At 47.6% G+C, this 23,690-nt stretch overlaps 1 protein-coding gene across 1 annotated transcript; it reads right to left on the bottom strand.

Moving 5' to 3' along the window:
* Window positions 1–807: 807 nt before the first annotated feature.
* CXCL12 (C-X-C motif chemokine ligand 12) lies at window positions 808–19,191 on the bottom strand. The gene is made up of 4 exons (XM_083361780.1): window positions 19,042–19,191; window positions 13,472–13,589; window positions 7,839–7,925; window positions 808–3,389 (listed from the first exon to the last, which is right to left on the bottom strand). Exons 1-4 carry the CDS (start codon window positions 19,100–19,102, stop codon window positions 3,374–3,376), a joined length of 282 nt encoding a protein of 93 aa, XP_083217906.1. The 5' UTR covers window positions 19,103–19,191; the 3' UTR covers window positions 808–3,373.
* Window positions 19,192–23,690: the final 4,499 nt, after the last annotated feature.

Below are 23,690 nucleotides of genomic sequence, written 5' to 3'. Positions count from 1 at the left end.
TGCACCCGTTTCCCCAGCAAGCGTCCTTTCTCACACTTCAGCTCTTCAACCTCTATCGCAATGCAATGGGTGGAGGGAGCCAGGGGCGGCCCAGGAAAGAAACATAGGAAGGGCCCCACCCCAAAGGACCAGGCAATTACAAGGCATGGTGGGAGGTTTGTACTTCGGACTTGCCAGGCTGTGTTAATGTATCCTTAAAGCAGATTTAGCTCACCTGCTTGTGTTTCCTGTCAGGTTTACCTGGCAGGGCTGATATTTATTCAAGGTTCCACTTCAGCTGCACAAATAGGGTAACCACTAGATGGCAGCCAAAGGACTTTAAAAATAACCTTTAAATCTTTGCTGAACTCCTAGTCGTCAATCTATAACAATTCTTTTTAAATGTTCAGTGAGTAAGAGGAGGTAGTATGTTGGGAAAAAGAAAAACAGTACACAGGGGAAACGTGCATGCCAACTGAAAGGGACTTTTCAACCAACGGTTGATGTTGATGAGAACTGGGGTTTTAGCTAAGTGATCCACCGATTAGGGGTCCCGGAGTGTCACCTTAAAGCTGTACAAACAGCAGCATCTTCTACTCCATCTCTGACGTGTAATGAGGACACCTTAAAGTTGCTAAGTCTGACAAAAAAATTGGTCTAGATTTACAACATCAGTGTGACTCAGGGAAATCCTGACCCTTTAAAATGCCCTCAGGAATAGCAGTGAAAAATACGCTGCCCTGCAGCAAACACAGAATAACGCTGGTCTGTAGGGATCTGACACAGAGATGTAAACGACTTACGGGGCAAAAACACCTAGAACTGAGTACAAACTTTATTAAGAAAATTAACAAGTGCTTACATACTTTGCAAAAATATAGTATTTACAAAACAAGTAGCATGAAGTAGTTATACATTTTCCTTTCACAATTAAAAGTCTTTTTCACATTATTTTGGGAAAACCTGCGGGCATGCTAACTACACCATTCATAGAACGACAGCATCACTCGCTCACTCACTGCTTGCCCTGAACATGGTCCCTGTGGCCAAACTCGGATCCGATCTTCCTTCCAGGTGTGCGAGTTGCTTTCCTCCGAGGGAGTCCCCGCTGGCGTGCCTCAGGATGGGGCCGAGACGGGCCACAGGGCTTCATCCGGTTCTCTTCCCTCTCTCTCTCACATGCCTCCTTTTCTCTCTCCTAAGAGACGGCAGGTCAGGCACCCCAACCCGTCTCTTACGAGGGATTTTGGAACTGCTGCACGAATGTGGGCCGAGGGGTAACACCAGGAGCCTCTCGTAAGCACCACACGCCCCCCCCCAGTGGAACCAGCATGGTTTCTGCAATGAGCCAGGAATGAGCCAGTTTTTTTAACCTTATCTAAGTCTCTGCTGAAACCTCCGATCTCTTGCAGTTTTCTGTGCCTTTTTAAAAATAAGGTTACTGAGAAAGAAAAATATTGATAACTTTGGAGCATCTGGAATTTCAACCCTGTGCATCCCTAGATGTTTTTTCAATGTTAAATTCATTTACTCTTTAGTAAAAGCATATATTAAGAATAGGAAGTATTAATTAGCACTCCCAATATGTAGCATAGCCTCCAAAGGTACTACCTGCCCAGCAAATTCCTATTATTAATATAATCTTACACAATCCAAAGTAAGGTTGGATTACTTTGAGTTGAATAGTGTTTCACTTTGCCAAGTGTATTTAGGACAGTAGCAGAATATGCAGAATAATCTTATTATATCCATGAGGGCCAGAAGCATGTAACTGTGTGTGGAATGGCTACGACTAGAAGGTTGCAAGTGTGTATGTGATGTGCACGTGCCTGCAGTGTTAGATATAATTGAACCCCCACCACTCCACAATGATACCCCCACAAGTCCCACTATCTAAGTCACTGTTTCTCCACCTTGGCAACTTTAAACTCTTTGGACTTCAACTCCCAGAAGTCCCCAGCCAGTCATGTTGGCTGGGGAATTCTGGGAGATGAAGTTCAGAGATCTTAAAGTTGCAAGGTGAAGAAACACCGGTTTAAGTCATTGCTGAACAATCTGAAACTGCCTAGATTGCCATTTTTCCATTATAGCTGCTGAAAACTCATTGCAGAGTTTATTTTGGGGAGGGAAACCCACAAAAAGTGAACCATACTAGCAAAACATTTTACGATTCTTCCAACAACAGTAACAATGATGTGTCTCTTCTTTGGTACATTGAATTTGTAGGTGGAAAATACTGGGAAAATATACTTGAAGATGCTGATTAAGACAGATGACCTAGTACTAACTGGCATTTATCTCTGGCATTTCAATTTGAACATGAAAGTAAATATTTTTGCATTTTAGTTGCATTTAAAGGCCACCAGAGTCCTGATTCTCTGCTCCCAGAGAAAGGATTCCTCAGCCACCACTCTCTTCTGCTGGGCTGCAGTTGGTTAGTGCTCTTTGGGTGATTGAAAGAGGGAGGAAGGATTAGAAGTATCTCTCTGTTCACTCTGGTACGGATTGCGTACTCACTTTCCTTCTTAAGTAAAGGAAAATGGCTGTGCGGACATCTTGCTTTGTACTTAAAGTAATAAAGGCTGATTTTCAAAAGCTATTTTTTACCACACCACAACTAAAAAAAAATTGCTATTTGGACCAGGGTCAAACTCCACAAAGCTCCCTTGTAAAAATGTTTATAATCCACAGTATCTTAGCAATGGCTACAATGAAAATCATTAAGCTTGTGATTCATAAAATTTGGTCACATGGCAGACAGGGTTCCCTGAGAAGAAATAAAAATATTCTACATGCACCCATTCTCTTGATTCTGAGTGTGGAGATTGGAAATTCTTTCTATGTCTCTCACTCTCTAAAAATTATGTTTTTTCCGTCTTCCTTCATGAAACGTTGGAGTGTACCTGGACACCTTCCCCGCTGCCTGAAACCTCAGCTGTGACTCTTGCACATGCAAAGAGGAGCCATTAACACAACAAACACAGTGTTGGCCATCACACTCCACCCTTCGAACAATTCTCCCCCCCTCCCTCCTTCTCCCCCATGCAAACATATCAAGGGGGGGGTCAGTGCCCAGATCCTGCACAGCAGAAGAGGATTAATGCTCTGTTTCATACAACTTGCTGCTCTTGAAGTTAGTGATAAAAAAATAAAATAAAAAAATCAAGCAGATCCTGCTACATCAGACAATATTGGCAAAGACAAGGCGTTTCTGTGCAAATCAGGGACTCAGGCAACCGTGGAGCCTCAGGGAGCGCCAGGAACTCCACCGTTCAAGCCCTGAGCCACGGGGGCTCTCCTCCGTGGAGGGGGTGCCCAGGAGAGGGGGCTGCGTGGGGGGTGGATGTCTCTGGATCCTACGGAGAAGCATCCCGCAGCCAGCACTGCTCCTCGCTTACATCTTGGCTCTCCTGTTGGCAAAGAAGAGAGGAAGAGTCCGTTAAGCACAGTGCCCACGGGAGACGTTGGAGCGGAAATGCCAACTTGGACACACAGGGCCGATGAACAGGAAAGCAATTTGCCACCCCCACTTACAAAATACGAAGCCATTGCTGGCTAACGTCGATTCCAATTTTGTTCACAGCAGAATTCAGAATTAAGCCCCACTTGGACACTACTGGTATTTAGCCCACTACCAAAGGAGGAGAGAGTGGCTGTGTTCACACAAGACCCTTAAATAATTGAAGAGGTAGCAAATGGATGCATGCCAAGTTTGATTAAGGTTAGATTAGGTAAAGCTCAGTCCTTTCGGCTACTATATGGATTAGCTTGGTTAGTTTATTTTTCAGGGCATGATGTGATCTCAGAAATCAAATTAATTCAGTAAACCTGGTTTAACTATTGTATGAACATAGCTGGTTAGTAGCTCTGTTTTAATGAACCGAGTAACCACCTGACATTCCTATTTATACTGGGAATCTCTTTGGAAAGGGCCTTTGTGTGCCTTTTATTTATTTTAAGTTGTTTTCTGCTGCCTTTCAAAACTGGAGGGCTTCTTCACGGAACCTTCTAGGTCTAGATATGAAGATCCCCTCAGAGCAAAGATGGCCAGTGCACGTTGGGAGTGCAACTTGACACATATGTCACAATCAAGAGGGTCCTTCATGCCTTCCCGTTTGGCGAGTGAAGGACCTCCGCTGATCTCGGCTGGTATAAAAAAGCAAAGATAAGCAGAGGTCAGCTTCTTGTATGTTGCAGGCTGTAGACTGGACTAAAAACTCAAAGTAGCATCCCAAAGGTTGAAAGAAAACTACTTCCACGTCCAGAAAACCATCTAGATAGGTCCTTGGAGCCAGCCAGAAGATGTGCTCCATTCAAAGAATTTTCTACATTTGGGGAGGTTATTTCAACTATAAATGAAACCTTGAAGGACTTCTAGCGTAACAGAACCGGGCGCACTTCTGAGAAGAGGGCACAGAACTGAATCCGTTGCCAAAGTTTTATTTGTAAAGCTTCCTAATTTTAAGTTCTGAAGTGTAAAAGTATACTTTTTTTAATTTTAAGTGAGGAAAGTAAAGCTCTTCCTTTAGTGTGATTTGGACTTTGGTGGTATCTGGGTCATTAAAAGAGGAGTATCTGCCTAACCTCCACCACCACCCCCAAAAAAAACACCAATTGGGGAGTCCAACGTTGAGGAAACTAAAGTCCCAGGGAGGAAGAGATTTCTGTAGCAAGTAGAAGGAACTGCAGGGATGAAGCAAGGGGACCGTTCTCTGCCCGCACAGCTGCCTAGCTGCTTTCTAGAAGCCGTCCCCCACTGAAGTGGCTCCCCTGGGACCTTCCTCCCACTCTCGCCCGACTCTCCTGGGCTAGAGAAAGCTCAAGGGGAGCCGCCGATGCCTCAGTCCGGATTCTTTTCTCTTGCTGGTGCCGCTTTCCCTCTGCTGAGGAAGGGTTAGGGTTTGGGGTGCAACGTATGCAAAGAGGAACAGCAAGAGCGAAGGCGCCTAGACGTATACACCAACCCACCGCGCTTCACAGCCCTCTCTAAGCAGCTTACAAAGCCTCTTGCCCCCCAACAATCTGGGTCCCCATTTTACCGACCTCGGAAGGATGGAAGGCCAAGTCAACATTAAGCCAGTCAGGATCGAACTGCTGGCAACGGGCAGTGAATTAGCTCGCAATGCTGCATTCTAACCACTGCGCCGCCACGGCTCTTCACAATGTACAGAACAACAGTAGAGGAATCGTGGAAAGCTAATCTTAACATAACACACCAAAAAGGCACAACTCTGCTTCCTCTTTCTCAGCTCAGGGTCACGGCCAGCAAGTGTCTGTGATTCACTTGGATATTTGACAGACACCTGTCAGAGAAGAAAGCAAACTGCACTGAGCGGCAAAGTCACTTTTATATTAACTCGCCAAAACGCGTCAACTTTGGTGTAATCTCATTAACCTCTCTGGGAGTTGCTGTGCCAGGGACTTCCTTAAGTGGCTTTGTGTATCGCTATTAACTGTATTTTAATACAGGCAGCTGACTTCTTTGAAATTTTCCAGGCAGAGCATTGTGTGACTTTTATTTTGAACTCAGAGATACATAATCGTGGCGCAAAACAGCAGTGCCAGTCACACTGGGCAGGTGGGGGTGTTAAAGTCAGTGCAGCCCCAGAGGCTGCCAAGTGGATCACAAGGATAATTTGGGAGCAGAGACAGGAAAAAGCCCACACTGGGGCCAGCAGCTGCAGTGATAGCTCTTATCTGGGAGGCTAATTTGGTCCTAAGACATTGAGAAGCCGAGCTGCAAGTTGCCCTTCCCCTGTCACTCAAAAAGGCTGTTCAGGGCATGAAAGGGCTGGGGGGGGGTTAGCACCCACCAGAGTCCTGCTGCGACCCTGTTGGGGTCAGCAGTTTCACAAAGGGCTCCTGGCACTGATCACAAAGTCTTCTCGGAAAGTGGCTGGTTCCGATGTTTTCAGGATTCACATAGGTTTATTGGCAGCACCAACTGAACAACGCCAGTAGGCGGCCAACTGGGAGGCAGTTGTGGAAACGGTTGTTGCTGTTAGCAGCAGGACAACAAGCAGTGGCTGTTGCAGAGGAGGTAAAACCGTCCCGTGGGGCACGGGGTGTGTGGGATTGGGGCTGCTTCATGTGTTCCATCTGCATTATTTGGGGCAACAGCGATACTGCTGTGAGTTAACTGGATTTGGGAGGGTCCAAAGGGGTTAGATTAGAAGGTCAATTCCAGCCCTCGGATCCCAGTAATAACAAACTGAAATGGAAAGCGGTCAGCCCCAATGGAATTCCTTAAGAGACCTTCTGCATTGGGAAGCTATTTAATAACACAACTTAGCTAGTTTGGCTTAAATGACCGAGAACTGACTGTGGCACCTTCCTCTAGTTGTGAGTCGCTGAGTCTTTGCCCTTGGCACCCACAGCAGTTGCATGGAAAAGAAGTAAGTAAAAAGGCAAAAAAGATTAGTGAGCAATGAGCTTATTATATCTTAGCAGGAACCTTCAAGACTTCAAAGCGAGTCAAACTGGGTCCTTGCAACAGCCTGGTTAAGAAAGAAAGATGAAAAGATGAAACAACTGACAACAGCCCATCTAAAAAAAAGCAAAATTTTTATTATTTAAAAAGCATTTTTAATAAATGCCCATATACAGTTGGGCTTTTATAGTATTAAACTAGCCAGTTTTATTGTTTTAATATACAGTATATAACATATGCAGTACAATGTTAGAACAAGTGAAAAATAGATAAGCTATATTAATATAGTTGTAGATGCAGATACGGGCACCCTTTAAGCTGCCAATGGATAAATGGCTGCAATGCAGATATATAGCATTTGACGGAGGACAGATAGCATTATTTGGGATTGGCTTGAAATGTAGTTTTAAGCAGAGAGAAAAATAGATCTCCTGGGTGCGTGGAGGAAAATTCAAAGGACTTAGTTCAGCAAGGACAGCTATGGGGCCAGCTCTTTTGAAGTCGGGCGTCTACAAAGACCCTAGTATTTCCAGTAAAAACATTCACATATAAGATTGCTGCCAAGAGACTACCCTCGCTGTGTCTGACGTGCCTGGGGTCAACTTCTTCCTTGAACTGCTCAAAGTAAAAAGTCTGGAAGAAAATATGTTTAAGCAGAGACCATCTGAACAGACCCAAAGGCACATTAATAAGAAGCTTCCAGAATTGGCTCTGGCGCAACTTCAGAAGAATGCGCAAAGAAATCCGGTCTGTGAAATTCATAATTCCCCCACCAGACACACACACACATACACACGGGCACGTTCTCCCGTGCAGACTTAAGGATTCTGTTTCTAAGCTTTCTTTTCCCGCAAAATACCTACGTAAGGATATAAAAGGAGCATTGCAGGCTCATACATGTGGTTTAATAGAAACTGTGACACTAACACAAGGTGAGAATTGGCCCTGCTGTTACAATTATCCCAAAGGTTTCCACCCGATCTGCTTCATCTGCTAAAATAAGCTTAATTTTACTTTACTTCCATAATTTATCTGAAGCCATGAAGGTCACTTCTACAAGTGTTGCCATGCCCCAAATATCGAGGTCACCTTCCAATAACACCCTAAAACATGTTTCTGCTCATCCTCTGTACAACTGACCTTCAGCGCTTGAGGGTTTCAGGTTGAACTACCTGTTTGTGGAACGTGGGGTGGGGTGAAATTCTTGCGTTACCTGTAAGACTGTGAGGACTACTGTGGGGTAACTGACCCAGGCATCTTATCACCTCATCCACTTGAATCTTATCTCTTTGGTCCCCCAAACTGAAAATCTCTCTTGGTGCCAGATGAGAAGCAGCCTCCAGAAACTCAGCTGAGGCCAAGGCCTCTTCGGCCAGCCCTCTTTCACTCAGGGGGCTTTTGTTACAAGTCCTTCGGTGTCGCAGCTTACTTTTGAAAGTATTTCTCCAGGTACTCTTGAATCCACTTTAACTTGGGGTCGACGCAGATCTGTTTAGTGCTGTTTTTCAGTCTTGCACTGCCAAAAAAGATAAAAAAAATAGAAAGAAAAAAATAAACTCACGTACATAAACCAAACCCGACTTTTGTGACAAGGGACAATCAAGACATCTGCTCCTTATAACATTACACAATGGAAGAGGTTTTTTTTATTATTATGGTGAAATTAAAACCATTAAAAGCACTTGCTTTGGCTATTACACAAACTGATACAAAGCAGTCCAGTCCCCTTGATTGATAGCTGGTCCACCTTCAAACCAAGGTCACCGTGGCCTAAAGTTAAATAGGTCCAAAGCTTTTGAGTTACCTTCAGAAGGCACGCTCTGAGTTAGACGGTTTTCATTTTCATTTGGCCAATTGGGGAATTTGGGGATCTGCCCCAAGTTCTCTATGAAAGAAAAGCGCTTGTGCAGAGTGAAGAATGACGGGAGGAAGTTTTGTGACTGATACATCTAGCTGATAAAAGGAGGGACTGCAAATCATCGCACTTTGGGGAGGTGAAATGAAAGAACCAACATCTCTGTAATGGGAGAATGGACTAAAAACCAGAAACGATAGAGCAATGGAGATATCTTTATTACTGCATCTCTGAAATCCATCATTTGTACCAAACTGTCTTTAACATACAAGTGTGTCTTGATATGTAAACCTCAACTGTAGGGCACACACAGCAAAAGACCTTTTCTGATATTTGCTGAACCTGTTCCCCAGAAAAGGCTATTTTTCGTGAAACTTTCACCCAGGATTTCCTGGTTCCCTCACTACATGAAATACCCCCAAATTCTGAAAACAGACTGTTCAAGCTCCATACTGTGCCTCACCAATGAACTGACAAGGGAAGTCCTAAGCTGGCTTTTGTGTCAGGTCACAATTCCTCAATCTACAATGAGTGTTTCATTACATGCAGGAAAATGTTTCCACAAGACACATAATCAGTCTGTCTTCCTTAATCTTTTCTAGTCAGCAATCCACGTTCCCAGGCAGAATTCTATTTATAAACAATATAATCAGAATATAAATCAATTTTTAAATACCATCAGTTGAAAGTGAAAATACAAAATCCGAAACATACTTTCGCATATTTCATTCTTTTTCAACAAAGTATATTTTTGCATCATTTCATCCACATTTAATAGTAGAGTAGAAGAAGTTAATTATAAAGCTTCTCTATAAAATCATCCAGATTGAAGTACTTTTGAGTTATTTTAATTTTTCTTCAAATACACAACTAAACTTATAAATAATCTGTGGCTCTGTTTAGCATAAGGAAAGCATGTAAGGCTTTGCCCCCTCTTCCTGTGTGGTTTTAAAGTTTATCTTGTTTATATTAGAGGGATGTTTTAAGGGGAAAGGATAATTGCAAGAGATAAATCCTTCTGGATTTTGAAGACCCAGGACAGAAGGAGGATAAAAAGAAAGCTAAGACTTTTGAACTCTGGTACTGGAGAAAATTCCTGACAATACCACAGGCGGCCACAAAAGTAAACAAATGGATTGCTGAACAAATCAACTCAAGAGTTCTCACTTGAGACACCGATGACCAGGCTCAAGTTATCCTACCGTGGTCACCTCACGTGAAGACAGAGGCCTCTGGAGAAGCCCCCAGCCCTGGGAAGGGTGGGAGGAAAGGAGACCAGCATCGAAAGGCCCTGTGCCCAAATCACCACCGTAGGACCCCAGGGGGTGCTGCAATGGCCAATCACAAGCCTCACTTTTCAGGGCCATCGTAGAACAATCACCAAACGTGTGGTTGGCAAAAGCAAGGTCTATAGGACAAAGGACATAAAAGCTTATTTATTCGAACAAGCCGGCCTGGTCTGATGGGTTTGGGGTTTTAACATTGATTTTAATTAATTTATTGCATCGGGCATAATTATTTAATTTTTTTTTAAACTTTTGTATCTTGTATTTTTGATATTTATTGCCCTGTACACTGCCCTGAGTCCTCCGGGAGAAGGGCGGTATATAAATCAAATACAAAATATAAATATAAATATAAATATAAATATAAATAATATAAATATAAATAATATAAATATAAATATAAATATAAATATAAATATAAATATAAATATAAATATAAATATAAATATAAATATAAATATAAATATAAATATAAATATAAATATAAATATAAATATAAATATAAATATAAATATAAATATAAATATAAATAAATACCAAAAAAAGCAATCCCACCTCAAGGAAAATCCAGCACAAAAAGGCAACCTTTTCACTTCTCAACCATTAAAATTTATGTGCCACAGCTCAGCCCCGAATGCCCTCTGACAGACTGCAAAGGGGAGCATCACCAAGTGGGTCTCTGCATGAAAAGCAGGACCACAGCCAGAAGATCACGTCACCAGAAGATCTCATGGACAGGCAGACCTTCAAGGTGCCCTTATCAGTCAAAGAAACTGGATAGGCGACTTTTATACCACGCTAGCAGTATTATTATTTTTTGCACTGGTGAACTAAACGCTTTGCCCCCTTTTAATCCATGGGAACAAATCATGTTTAAGCCCATTTTGGTCCAGGGATCGAGGATCGCCAGGAGATCGGTGCTTGCAATCTCTCAGTGCAAGAATCTCGGTCCTTCTCTGCCTGCTACCATTTGCACCGCATCCATCAACAAACCGTATCCTATTCCAACCTCTGTGACTTCCGCCCTCCCTCTAGACACCACAAAGGGCGCAGGCTTTTTAGGCTCCTGTCTTTTCCACCCAGGCATCTTTTTAAAAAAAAAATCCTGAAAACAGGAAACCTTCTGAAACTCCTCAGGTGAAACTCAGAGGAAAGACCTTATTCTTTCAGAAAGTTCATTCAAACATGTTTGCAGATTTTGATCCGTTGTGCCATTAAATCTGCCAAACAAAGTTACAATTTCCTTCGTAAAAGAATAACAAAACCAGAACTTAGCATCTTGGAAGAATTAATCTGCTCAGGAAAAAATGGCTACTCCTGACAACGTGATCCAGTTCTGTCAAACCGGTAAACAAAACGTAAGTAATGCCTTATTTCCAATTAAGGGCCAATGAGAGGCAGGGACCTGTATTTCAATATCATAATTAGAGACTAAATTGAATCGAGAGGCAGAAAAAGTTCTTTTTTGAGTTTGTAACTCAGCGTGTGGTAACTTTAAGATCCCGGCTGGGGAATCCTGGGAGGTGAGGTCCACCCAACTAAAAGTCGCCAAAGTTGAGAAACGCTGGCCTAAACCACCCATAAATTGTAACTTGAGGCATAAAGCTCTTCACTGAATAGATGCAACTACTTACGGATTTGTTTTTATAACTATATCATTTTTATTTCCCAGAAGATCCAAGATAGTTTACAAGGGACAATTATAAATGAAAAACAAAACAGAATCAAAATAGAAGCAGCAATACAATAAAATAGAAAATAGCAACTGAATTGAGAAGCCACAAATACAAATCAAATCTTAAGACTCTTCCTGGAGGCCACTAAAAGTAGAAAAATTTACCCACCAGGGAAAAATGGGAGGGGGGGTTCCTGAGCAAAAAACGGGACCCCTGCCAAACGGGAGCCAGCCGAGGGCCCAGAGAAGGGGCTCTCCCTGCGTGGGTGAGGGTCTCATCCGGCCCTTCGGCTGCCCCTCTCCCACCCGCCTGAGGCCAATCGGAAATCAGAAATCAAACGTAAATATAAGCTGGTCACGCGTGCAATAGGATTGCGTTTTATTCTGAGGGCAGCTGCCATTTTTGGCCTCATGTCCCTCCGCGGGCCTCTTCGTCTGGCCCTTCACAGCAGCCCCAGTTTTTCACGTGGGCTCTTGAGAAAAGGAATTGCCCCATTGTTGGTGTAGGGCATTCACATACAGATAAGTCCTCAATTTACGACCGGTCACTTAGTGAAAGAAGTTACAACAGGCCACCCTGGGAGCACTTACAACCTGTTTCCAAATCTCCAAAAGTCACCCTCCCCCCCCCCAGTCACGTGATGGCAGGTGGGACCCTGGGCACCCAAGCCCACCGTGAGAGCCGTTGCAGCATCCCAGAGACACACCATCAGGTTAAACATCAACTTTGCCCAGAAGAAGCATTTACTCGCAGTGGCAAAAATGGTGATAAAATCGGATCAGTCCCGGGACTGGCCCACTTTATGCCCTCATGACTTACCATTGTAATGGGCAAACTCCATTACGGTCATAAGTCAAGGACGTTGCATCACAATAGTTTAAAAACAGAAACCAGGGCCTCCCCCACAAAAAAAAAACAGTGGCTTTAATATATCCAGAAAGTTTAGATCTGTAATATCTTGTGCCAGGCGCCCAACGTGTGCCCATCTTCACCTCTGCCTGGCTGGCGGTGAGTGGTGGCCAGTCTCAGATCCAGGAGGGAGCTTTCCTCATCTCTTTCTTGTTACTCGAACTACCCTAGAATGGAGGGTTTTATGTGCAAAACAGCCCTGCCCCCTCCCTCTTTCCTAGCCCCTTCCCACTCCCTTCTCCGGATAAGGAAGCAAAATGATGGACGGGAAGGGCAAGCACTGTTGGGTCTCAAGCAGTTCTTCATGCTTTTCTAAGTAATGATGATTAGCTCTGCAACAGCACGATGGACTTCATGAAATCAGATTCTTAAGGCTGCATTCCAGTATGCCTTAATCAAGTCTATTCCTTCTCCTTTTTCCCCTTTAAAGAAAATCTGTTTCGTGCAAAATACACCTTGAAGCACAAAGGAAGCCTTCAGCGGAAGCCACCAAGGATTAACGTGTAAACTGGTTAGACCAGAGATGCGTCTTTTGCTCTCTTTTTACAGTAGACAGAAGGACGTTGACCACAAAACCTTCTCATCACTGGTCATGAGGGAAAAACGTATGCAAAATAAAATACCAAATTTTCACTGGTACAGTGACCCCAACTTAGCAATTATTGGGCAGTTCTAAGACCATAATTTTCCCATGCTGTTAATGTAATTGGATGGATTAAATCTAAATTTCTAGAGTCTAGACGACACGAACCGCTTACTACACTAAGGAGCCACGAGAGGGCATAAAAGCTTCCCGTCTCCCTTTCCGATCACTTTTTTCTGTTTACATTCGGGAAGGTCTCACTTGAGTTTCATGAAAAGCGGGAGGGTTAGATTTTTATAAAACGCGGACTGCTGAACTCACTCCAGTTCTCAGACTCTGCTTCCGCCATTTCAAACGCAAAGACAATTTTTCTAGACCTAACACCCTCCCGTTTTCCAGATAGATTAAATCACATCTTCCTGAAAACACTGAAACTGTAGATTTGCAACACAAAATAAAAATCACAGCGATAGTGATGTTTTTTAAATGTAAACACAGCCTCGGCTGAAAATAAACAGAATGGCCTCAAATGTCACAATAGCTGGGGGAGGAGGAAAACTTGCAAATCAGATCAAGAATGAAAACTGACCTACTTTTCTACTCAGATACTAGCTTTGTATCTTACTACAGACTAATTAGACGCAACTTCTCAAAATACAGGCATGGCGGGGGGGGGGAGAGCTGGTGTTCTGAAGGAGGCGCTTCAGCTTCAGGGCTCCCGACTGGCACCAAAGGGGCGGAGGAGAGACTTACATGACTTGGAGGGGGCATCCAGGGACGGTCAAGATCTTCAGGTGTCGGATCTGAGACTTGGCGACGTGGCTCTCAAAATACCTGCAAGGGCACCGGTAAGTCAGGCTGATGGGTTTCCCTGCAGGGCAGAACAAAGGAGAGGCCTCAGATACCCAGCCCAGCCCTTAATTCTTGTTTGTGGTTTTTAAAAGACAAAAGTGAGGTGAGAAACTGGAACAGGCATTAGCGGATTTTTTAAAAGGAGCCAGCTAATTGTCCGAGTGACTGGTGGCAATTACCCAAGATAAAGGGGGGAGCTGAAAGGCACTTGGCCTCCCCAGTGTTATTCCTGCTAAATAATTTGACCCTGGGGCCACATGAGGAGTCAGACAAGAGAAGAAAGAGCTCTCACAGCTACACAAAGCCCAGGGCAAGCCCCCCCCTCCCTCCCCATATGCAGAGCAGCCCTGGGCATGGAGGGAGGGCCAAGCCAGGCACAAGGAGGGCCTTGCTCCGCCAATTAGTGCCAACTCGGCTGCAGGTTCAGGGCGGTTCAGCTCTCTGCCCATTAGCTTTAGGTGCAGCTGTGAAATGTTTGAAGTTTTCACACACACACCCACACACACAACTCCTGCTTCAGAAATCATCATCAAAGATAGGATGGATAGGATGAGTAATCATTAGAAGGCGCTGAGGCTTCCCTCCTACAGGCACTGGAAGTATTTCCCTCCCAGCTGCCTGCCTCGTGGCAGAGGAGGAGATAAAATGTCCCCCCCCCACAGACACCTCTTATCAGCCAGAAGGAAGGAATTCTTCCTTCTAGCCCAAAGCCACCAGCAGCACAAAACAGCTCACAAGAGCAGAAAGCCTTGGCAATAATGCAATACATAATTAAAAAGTAACATAAAAGCAATAGATAGCACATTGCAACCCAGAAAGCAAGAGAGATTACTGAGTTTGCAAGCCTCCCCTTACTATCTAGGCGCTGCCTGGTGCTACGTAAAAGAAGTTGCTACACTGGGCGAGAAGCAGCTGGCTGCTACCCACAAAAAAAGCCCTAGGTGCTGGCTGGAAGTAAAAGAAGTTGCTACACTGGGCGAGAAGCAGCTGGCTGCTACCCACAAAAAAAGCCCTAGGTGCTGGCTGGACAAGCGTGTGACATAATGTCATTGCACAAATAACACAAATTAGATTGCTCAGATCATGTTGTCTTAAAACATGTCACTTCATTATGGACGGCCTATGAACAAATTCACATGGGGACCCTGGAATATTTATTAAAAGGGGCATAGCAAGTTTATTGTAGAGATGCCTTATAAAATGCACGAGGAGGAGGAGGAGGAGGAGGATAAAACCAAACTAGAGACAAAAACAACAGGAAATACAGTACATAAGGCAGGCTTGCAAAAGCCCTTCTGGGTGATAAAAGAGTCGGGGGGGGGTATTTAATTTGCAAAAAAGAAAGCCGAGATCTATAATTTTCTAAAATGGAGAGGGGTCTGTTTTATGGTGAAACAGGACAGGGACCGATGTACTGAGATTCAAACAGGAATTTAAGAGGAATTATTAGGTCTCCTCAATCAAAAACAAATGTTGAGCAACTTTCCTATAGAAATGTTGAGAATCAGCCTGTGGGATTCGCCCCAGTGCTGGGGCTTGCCAAGGTCATTTTGAATTGTGTTTTTTTTTTCCCCTCTAAGGAATTAAGCAATCTCCTCCAGTTTGCAATCATCTGCAAATTCGATAAGTATCCTTCTGGTTCCATCCAATATAAAGATGCTTCAATAGAGTTTGGCAAAGGATCAGACCCACCTGATATACTCCACCATGTCCCTGGGCTGTCTAGTGGGGGGGCATTCTCCAACCCTTTGCTGAGAACAAGGCACACCAAATTCCTTGTTTCCAAAGGCTCTACCAAAGTCTGAACGTAAAAAGAGGCAAGGGCCAGCTTGGTGCAACTCGCTTGCACGATACACTTATGCTGGCTCCTAATGGGAGCGCCCTTTTCTGACCAGAGGCAGGGGGCTCTGCCCTAAAAAGCTTGGCCAGCTTGACTCATCCAGTTTTCAAAGAGTGGGGTCCAGGGCTCCCAGCCCCTGGGGGCCGGCCTGTTGAGAGGGTAAAAGGGGCTGTTCTTGGGCTGTAAGGAAATAATATTTTTTTGGTTCAGAGAGTTGAATTTGCTAAAACTGGATTCTTGCCGTGCCTTGATCAATTTTGAGCTACATTTTGCCCTTGTTCAATCATGCCAGGAATCGTTTCTCTTCCAAGGAAAAATATTTCAGGCAATGCAAATGAAGCGTTAAGCCATTTTGCCTTTTCTCATTTTGTCTTTTTTTTCAGACATTGCTCCAAATCCTTCTTATAGCCAAACAGAAATCCTTACCTTGTTCTGAGCATTAGTTTTTCTGACTCCAACCCCGGGGCTGCTGCTACGGGTTTAAACCCTTTCTAGTCGTTAGTCATTGTGTCTATTTCCTGCACTTCTCCCTGTTTCTATTAATAGGTTGAAGTATGTTAATTGTGCAAGGAATTTTAAAATTTAAAAGCGAACATATCCAACCTAACATTTTGCATTAAAAATTCAGTATTAGAAGCATCGATTGTGTCCATCCAGGTTGAAAAAAATGTATTCTCTCAGTTTGTTCTCTCATGCAACTTAGAGACGTGCAAACAGTTTTCAAAATTGGAAGAATTTAGCCTTTCGATACATGCAGCCGTAAGCAGATTGCTGAAAAATAATACTCTGGAGCCGGGCTTCTCAACCTCAGCAACATTAAGAGCTTTGGACCTCGGCTCTCAGAATTCTGGGGGGGGGGGGGGGATCCAGAGACCTTAAAAGTTGCCAAGCTTGAGAAACAGGGCTCTAGAGTGCAAACATTTATGCAAATCTCACTTACACCTCTCTTCAAAAGCACTCCTTCTTTATAGCCCCAAGGGGTTCAAAAATTTACACTATGCAAAGTCTTTTCCACCCAGCACCATGCCAGCTCTGTTCAAGGACAAGCTGAGCTCTTCACCAAAAAAAAACTTGGATTAATTATAACTAGAAGCAGCCGTGTTTAGTCCTCTTTTCTTACTGATAGATTATCATTCAGCTATTTTTCCTAATGCCTATTTTCCTAATGAAAAGAGAAGCTCCTTTGGAAAAAAAATGCCTAGATAAGCACGGCTCATCCATTGTCAGGGAAAGTCTAAAAATAAGGATGTAAGCACTTGCAACTTAATCATAATTATAGCCTCCGCTGGGTTGGAAATCCTGTGCAATCAGGATTCCTAATTTTGCAGATTACAGAGTTAATCAGACCTTCAACACAGGAAAGACCAAGAGGGACGGGAAGGAGGCAGGAGAGGCAAGAGAGAGAGAGCGTGTGTATAAATGCTGCATCCGTGTGCGACCTATTAAAGCAGGTCTCTCTATGTGCAGGATTACACACAGTTGTGCTATATGCTCTTCAACGCCTTGCGAATCTTATCTGAAGCACTGCACAATGCTGGCGGCATTTAGCTTTCTCTCTCCATAGCTAGTAGAGAGGCTGGAGGTGCAGAATAATTCAGGGAACAGGATGAAGGGAAAGTTATTAAATTCAACTTCAGCCCAAGTTGCAGTTCTGCAGTTGAGTTCAGCAAAAAAAAAAAGAACATTAAAATCTGTTCACTAATATATACATTTTTGTCACATGTAACATAACATTGAAAGTGGAGTTTTTAAAAGGTTGTTTTATGATGTAAACTATCTGCAGACTGAGGTGGCTTATACAGCCCCCACCATGCCTCTGTTCCTCAATCTTGTGATTTTTACCCCAGCTTAGTTAGCAGGTGAGAGGCAGCCCCCCCCCCCCCCCGCACAAGTGAGCCTCTCTGAAGCCCCCACCCCCAGGCCCAGCATCTTCACGGCTTCCTCTGTCCAACCAAATAGTGGAAGCCCACTAAGGAGGTTTTTTATCTGCAAAGGGGAGATCTAAAATCCAGAACTGATTGATCCTCCACATTAGACCACAAATTTGATTCGTCCTGCTAGAATATTTTCTCCCAAACATCTAAAAGCTTCCCTCCGCTTTTCGTAGGTCTAAGCTGAACCTCCCGTCGGTGGGGTTTCTTGGGAACACAAATGCAGGAGGAGAATGATTTACAGAAGGAGTCTGGCTTGGGAAGGAGCGTGCGGCTTCGAAATAATCCTGATTTTTAACCCAGACTGCAGTTTAAAACAGGGAATGCAAAGAAATGTTGTGGATCTTGCCTGCAGTTGTTGAACTGAAATCCCTTTGAAGTCCCTATTGGCTGAATGTGCTGCATGTACCTGGTTAGCAACCAGAAGTCAGTGCAGAAAGAAGAACTGGAGAGCTGAACCACCTTTGACCTGAACACTTGAAAACCCTCACCTGGGAGCAAGGATCGGCCAGAGCAAGGAAAGTGGAGGGAAGGAAAAGGAGAGAAGAGCTGAGCACAGGTCTCCTACTGGCTGAACACAAGGCAACCCAGGAGAAAACACGAGTTTCCACGTGTGTCTCCTTGCAGGGAGGGGGTGACTCTCCAGTCCCAGATCTGGCTGGTCCTCCCAGAGGACCCCCACCCAGAAGAGGTCTGGGACGTGCCTGCCTCCCATCCTAGCAGAGACCCAGAAGAAAATTCTCTGGAGGGGAGGGGGCAGCAGGCAGAAAGCCTCCCCACCAGAGCAGCTTTCACTTTCTGAAAGAGAGGCGCCCAGCCATTCTCTCTCTCTCTCTCTCACACACACACTCACACACACACTCACACACAAACACACTCACACAGAGAGAGAGCAGGGGCCCTCCGCGCCCCGCAGCAGAAGCGCCGGAGGCGTCCAGAGGCGGAGAGGAGGCGGCGGCCAGCCCTTCCCAGGGCAACTCTGCCTGATGCCACCAGGCCCGCTTGGATCCTCGCGGGGGGAGGCGGGGGGGGGGAGAAATCCAAATGCTAAGCGGTCTTGGCGGAAAGCAAGTTCCGCTGGATTCCCGGGAATGCCTCGAAGGAATCCAAGGATCCTGTCACTTTCTTGAAAGCGAGCCGACGGTGGCCGCGGCGGCGGGGCGTCCCGGGGGTAGGGGGTGGGGGTCCCCGGAGAGGCCGGAGCCCTGGACGGCCCGCCTAGAGGAGAGGGAAGCCCGGACAGGCATTTCCCGAGAGCCCCGAAGGCGCCTCTTCGAAATCCCCAAAGGCTGAAGGGGGGGTCCTTCCCTCCAGAGAGACCCCCTCCGGCCCGACTGCGGAGTCTGCGCCCCCTTCAAGCTCCCACTTTGGACGGGGCGCCCGGCTGGCAGGACCTCACTGGCGGTCCCGGACCCCCTTCCGAGCACCCCGAGCACCCCGAGCCTCTCCCGCTTCGGGCTTCGGCAAGCCCCGCCGGAGCAGCCTGGGCCGGCCGTGCCCACCCGCCTGCCCCGGGCTGACCCTCCGGCCTCCGCCGGCCCCGCGGAAGGAAGCGGCTCCCTGCCTGCCTCCCTCGCGCGGCGCCCGTTCCGAAAGGCGCCCCGCGCTCTGCCCGCCGGCCCGAGGGGACCCCGCGCCTCCCGCCGCCGCGGCTGCCGGGGAGGTCCAGCGCCGGGCGGGCCGGGGCCGGGGCCACTCACCGTGCGGCCCCTGGAGGGCGAGCAGGAGCAGGAGCAGCAGGGCGAGTCCGCGTCGGGGCATGGCTGGGCGGCGGCGGCTGTGCTCGGCGAGGCGACCCTCTCTGGCCGGCCCCCCGCCGCCCGCCCGCTATAAAGGCTGCGGGGCGGAGGGGAGGGGGCTCTGGGCGGGGAGAGGGGGCGGGGGCGCTGGCCAGGCCCCTCCTTCCTCCGGAGGGGCTGGAAGGGAGCCGAGCCCTCCCGCCACCCCAGCAGCCCCCCCGGAGCGCCCCTCCCCCTCGGCTGCTGCCGGCGCTGCCGGGCGGCGTCTCTCCGGGGCCCGTCCCGGCCGCTCGCCTTGGACTTCGGGGGGCTTCTTGCGTCCCGGGGCCGGGGCGGGAGGAAGCCCGACGGTCAGCCGGGAGGGGCTGCGTGGAGCCGGCTCTCTGTCCTCGGGCGCCCGGGCCGGACAGGGGCTCCTTCGCTCTGGAGGGTCCGAAGCGGGAGCCGGGGTTGGGGGGGGGCTTTGCAGCCCGGACTCCCCGACGGGCTCGCTTCGGCTGCCCCGTCCGGGAAGCGGAGTTGCAGCTGCTGTGCCGGGGTGGTGGCGAGGGGCCCCTCTCGGCCCCGGTGTCCCTCAAGGGGCAGCGGGAGGGGCTTCCTCGGCCCCACCGCCGGCCCGGGCTCGGTCTGCCGGAGCAGCCCCTCTCCGTACCCGGCGCTGCTGGAGGGGAAGGCGGCCTTTGCATCAAGAGCCGGGACGGAGATTCTCTCCGGGGCGCTGGGAGATGCGCTTTTGGCACTTGCCTCCCACCGGGACGGAGGGCTTCGCAGCGGTTCCCACCTTCGCCCGCTTTAAGGACTTCAACTCCCAGAATTCTCCAGCCGCCGTGCTGGTTGTGGAATTCTGGGAGGCCACCCATCCTCAGGCGGCCGAGGCTGAGAAAGGCTGCTTGAAAGGACGGTGGGTTATTTCAGCAGAGGAGGAAACAGTCTGATTCAAAGCCCTCCCCCCCCCCAGAAAGACCTCGTGAACAGAAGCGATGCTGATGCTTCCCAGCCATCCAGGTGAACGAGCCCCCCCCCTCAAGGCAAAGGAGTGGGGGGGAGGACTTCTTTCAGAAGGGAGCTGCAGCCAGCACACCCCCACCCCCAGGCACACCGCAGCTGCAAGAGAGAGAGAAAGGCCAAAAGGAAATGACCGGGCCCTGAATCTCCCCAGCAGAGGAGTGATTCCTAAGGCTTTCGCTGTAATTGTTCGGGGAGGAAATCTTGGCCACTTTCGAAAAACCAGCCCAGAATTGCAACCTTGGGGAAGAAAAGGTCATCCGTGCTATACCGTGGCCCGCTTCAGTTTGGAGGAGTTTTGTGACAATGCCAGCCTCACTGGGCAAGGAGAGAGAGGACTTGTGCCCACTAGAGAGTTCAGACGTTTGACCCACCCAAGTCCCAGGGAGCGGAACGTCCCACTGGGAGGCTGCGGACTCAGCAACCGGAGTAGCTTTGCAGGTAAAGAGGGAGTCTCCCTGAGTTTGGCCTCTGCCTGGAGACCTCCGGGCAGCCCCAGGGGAGTGGTTGCCATTGGCCTCCGTTTCCAAGCCTGGCCACCCCTGAGGTGTCCTGGTCCTCTTCTGCCCCGGGATCCAGAGACACACCGAGTTTCGGGACAAAGCTACAGGGGCGAAAAATAAGAGAGAAACCGGGAGAGCCAGAGAGCGCAGGAGAATCTACAGAAAAAGAGCTTGACTGCTGTCGAGCGTTCTTGAGAGAGCCAAGGCTGGCGGCTAGGTAGGACTGGTCTCTAGGGAAGACATGCAGAAATTGTACTCTTGTTAGGGGGGAAAAGGCAGAATTAATTGTTCTGGACAAGTTTTATCCACGAAGGGGAACCTTTTGTCTCCTTAGGATACCTGGAACTTCATCGAGGGCTGCAGAAATTGTGTGGATCCCTTGATCAAAAACAGGGAGGATTTTCCCATTAAACCTCCTTGCTAAGATGGACCGGGAAAGTGTTCTGGGCAGAGGACAAAGGGGCGCCTGATTCCAGACGAACAGGAGGAGGGGGGGGGCCTCCCGGTGGACTCCCAGCCATGCCCTTGCCTAGGTGCTGGCACACCCACCAGGCGCCAGAAGAGCATCTGCCTAGCGGGCCCCAAACGCGTCCCTTGGAAGCAGAGCAACGGAGGCTTCCACTTCTCCCCGCGTAGAGGGAAAGGCCGGCTCTCCCAGTCTTGAAAGGAAGTTCGGGAAAGTGGTTTAAATACAGATGAATCCAATCAGAGTCCAGTCCTCAAAGCCAGGAATGAAACGAGAGAGTCCAGGGAGTCCAAACAATAGGCATTAAGTGATCCAACTTTAAGCAATCTGAAGGATTTGGCAGGCGGAGGCGGAGGTGGCAGTAAACAAAAGGCAACCACTTAAAGAGGAGAGAGAGAGAGAGAGAGAGAGAGAGAGAGAGAGAGAGAGATCTTGATCTTGTTTATATAGGATTTGGGCTTCTTAAAAACAGAATTGGACCGGGAAATGGTCCACCTATTCGGTAGCCCCCTCCCCTCAGTATCACAATGATGGAGATCACCACAGTGTCAAAAGGGCCAGAAAAAGGTTGGTGTCATAATTATCGGTTTAACGTGGCTTGAAATGTGAGCACCTCTCAGTGGTGAAGAATTTTCAGAGAGTTTGGCGAAAACGGCCCCAGAGTAAAAGCCCAGCTGAAAGGAGCAGAGAACGACCTGGAGACACCGAAGGGGGCTTTTCTCTGTTGCAGAACATCTGACTAGAGGCCGTCAGTGGCCTTTTCCAGCAGAGACATTGGCCTTCCTGGCGGAGGCCTTGGAAATGCTGGGGACGAGATGAGCTTCAAAGGGCCACGGACCCCTCTCCGTTTAATGGCCTTGCAGAAGGAGTTAATGGGGTTCTAAAAACTGTGATTAAAATTTAGGAAAGAGGAATTCAGAGCGATCAGGTGAAAATGTTGTTCCATTGTCTGCACACTGGGCTATTCCACAAAAATCTACTGGGGGGGGGAAAAAACTCACCTCGGGCCATTCTGACTGAGGAGCGAAACCGATAGAAACTCAAACCTTGTTGCTGTTTAAAAAAAGGAGCAAAACTGGATGAGAGACAAATGACTCGGGAGCCTAAATGGTGAATGGTTCTGTTTAAATGCCTGCCTCACAACGCGGAGTCGTGTCAAAAGGGCAGGGCTGACAGAATTTGAACCAGGAGGCCGAGCTGTGGTCTTCATTAAAGTCAGACAAATGCCTCGTGGGAAAGATCTTGCACTGGGCAGAATAAATTGGAGGAACATACCTATGGAAATGCGCCTTGGTCCTACTCTCAATAGTAGGATGCATTAGGAAAAATGGGGGGGGAGTTGGAGGGGAGTTGTGTGACTTTTGCGAGCCTCCTGGACCTATCGTCATAGCCGTTGCCCACGATATCGCACCCTGGGGTGGCTGAGGGGGTGAGGCTGGAGGTGCCCCTCTGCAGGAGTTCTGCTCCTAACTTTCTGGGCCGAGCGAGGAGGACTTTCGTGGATCCCCCTCAGAATTATCCTCGGGGGGCCCTAAGCTGCCACGAGGGTCCCGGGCTCCTTTGGACCTGGCCTTCCTGACTAGGATTATGAGCTGGAGCAACGTCAGCATAATCAGGCGCCCATCCACACCCATGTCAGCTACAGTTCCCCTTTCCTGTAAGGTTGGGGAAGGACACCCCTGAACGACTCCAGACCGCCACGGAGACCCAAAGACAGACAAGATCTTCAGTGCCTCCCGATGGGGCTTCCGGGTCCTTCTCTCCCTTAAGAATCAGCTTCTGGGCACTCCTGGATGCGGCCTCGGGGCTGGTCAGCTATGTGACTGCGGCAAGGAGGGTTTTTGACCAGCAGCAACAGATGGGTCAGCTGCCTCCTAGCCGGAGGAGAGAGGTCCGGCCGAGGCCTAAGGCAGAGCTTCTCAACCGTGACAACTTTAAAATGCGTGGACTTCAACTCCCGTGCCCGGGCATTTTTCTGGCTTAGAGGGCAGCCACGGGAGGTGAGCGGTTCCTCCTGAAGGTGCCACTGTAATCCCACGTTAAAACAATCGACGGTTGTCTTCTGAGCCCAACTCCAGGCTTTGGCCCTGCTCGCCGGAGGACCGGCTTGTTCACCGTCTCCCCGGCACCCTCTGACCACCGGTGGGCCCTTCGTGTGGCGTCTGCTAGGGGCACTTTCAGTACTGACAGTTAATTCTGATTTTTCCATAGCCACGTGGTGGGAAAGATGGCGCTGGAACTTATTTATTTATTTAAATGTATTGGCCTCCCGGCTCCAGCAGGCTTAGAATATATTACTTTATTGCTCAGGCCTTTTAACCATTTAAACTGTTTAAAATTTAATTATTTAAAGTGCATTGTTTTATTGCTTTAATAAAGTTTTAAGGTTGTTTTTACTGTAATGATATTTCTGTTGCTTTAATTGCGTTTCTGCAAGCCGCCCTGACCTGTTAAGGAAATGGGCAGCACGCCAACTTTTAAAATAAATAAATGTGTAAGAAATATGGCTGGAGCAGATACCATGCCAGAAGAATCTTACCACGGAAAAGAAAGAGAGGGTTTTACCTGCAATTCATCAGTGAAATGTTTCTCAGATAAAGGAAATGGGGCTTTGCCTTTGTGCATCTGGAGACAGG

The sequence above is a fragment of the Vipera ursinii genome (genome assembly GCF_947247035.1).
Source record: "Vipera ursinii genome assembly, chromosome: 4".
NCBI lineage: Eukaryota > Metazoa > Chordata > Lepidosauria > Squamata > Viperidae > Vipera > Vipera ursinii.
Note: the sequence above shows the minus strand (reverse complement) of the source record. Positions and strands in the feature narration are given on the sequence as shown.

Excerpts from the sequence above, each read along its gene's own strand:
- CXCL12 (XM_083361780.1), bottom strand. The coding sequence starts at position 19,102 with ATGCCCCGACGCGGACTCGCCCTGCTGCTCCTGCTCCTGCTCGCCCTC. Across the intron at positions 13,590-19,041 it reads CGCCCTCCAGGGGCCGCACG|GGAAACCCATCAGCCTGACT; the intron begins GTGAGTGGCCCC and ends TCTGCCCTGCAG. Across the intron at positions 7,926-13,471 it reads GGATGCCCCCTCCAAGTCAT|TGCAAGACTGAAAAACAGCA; the intron begins GTAAGTCTCTCC and ends CTTTTTTGGCAG.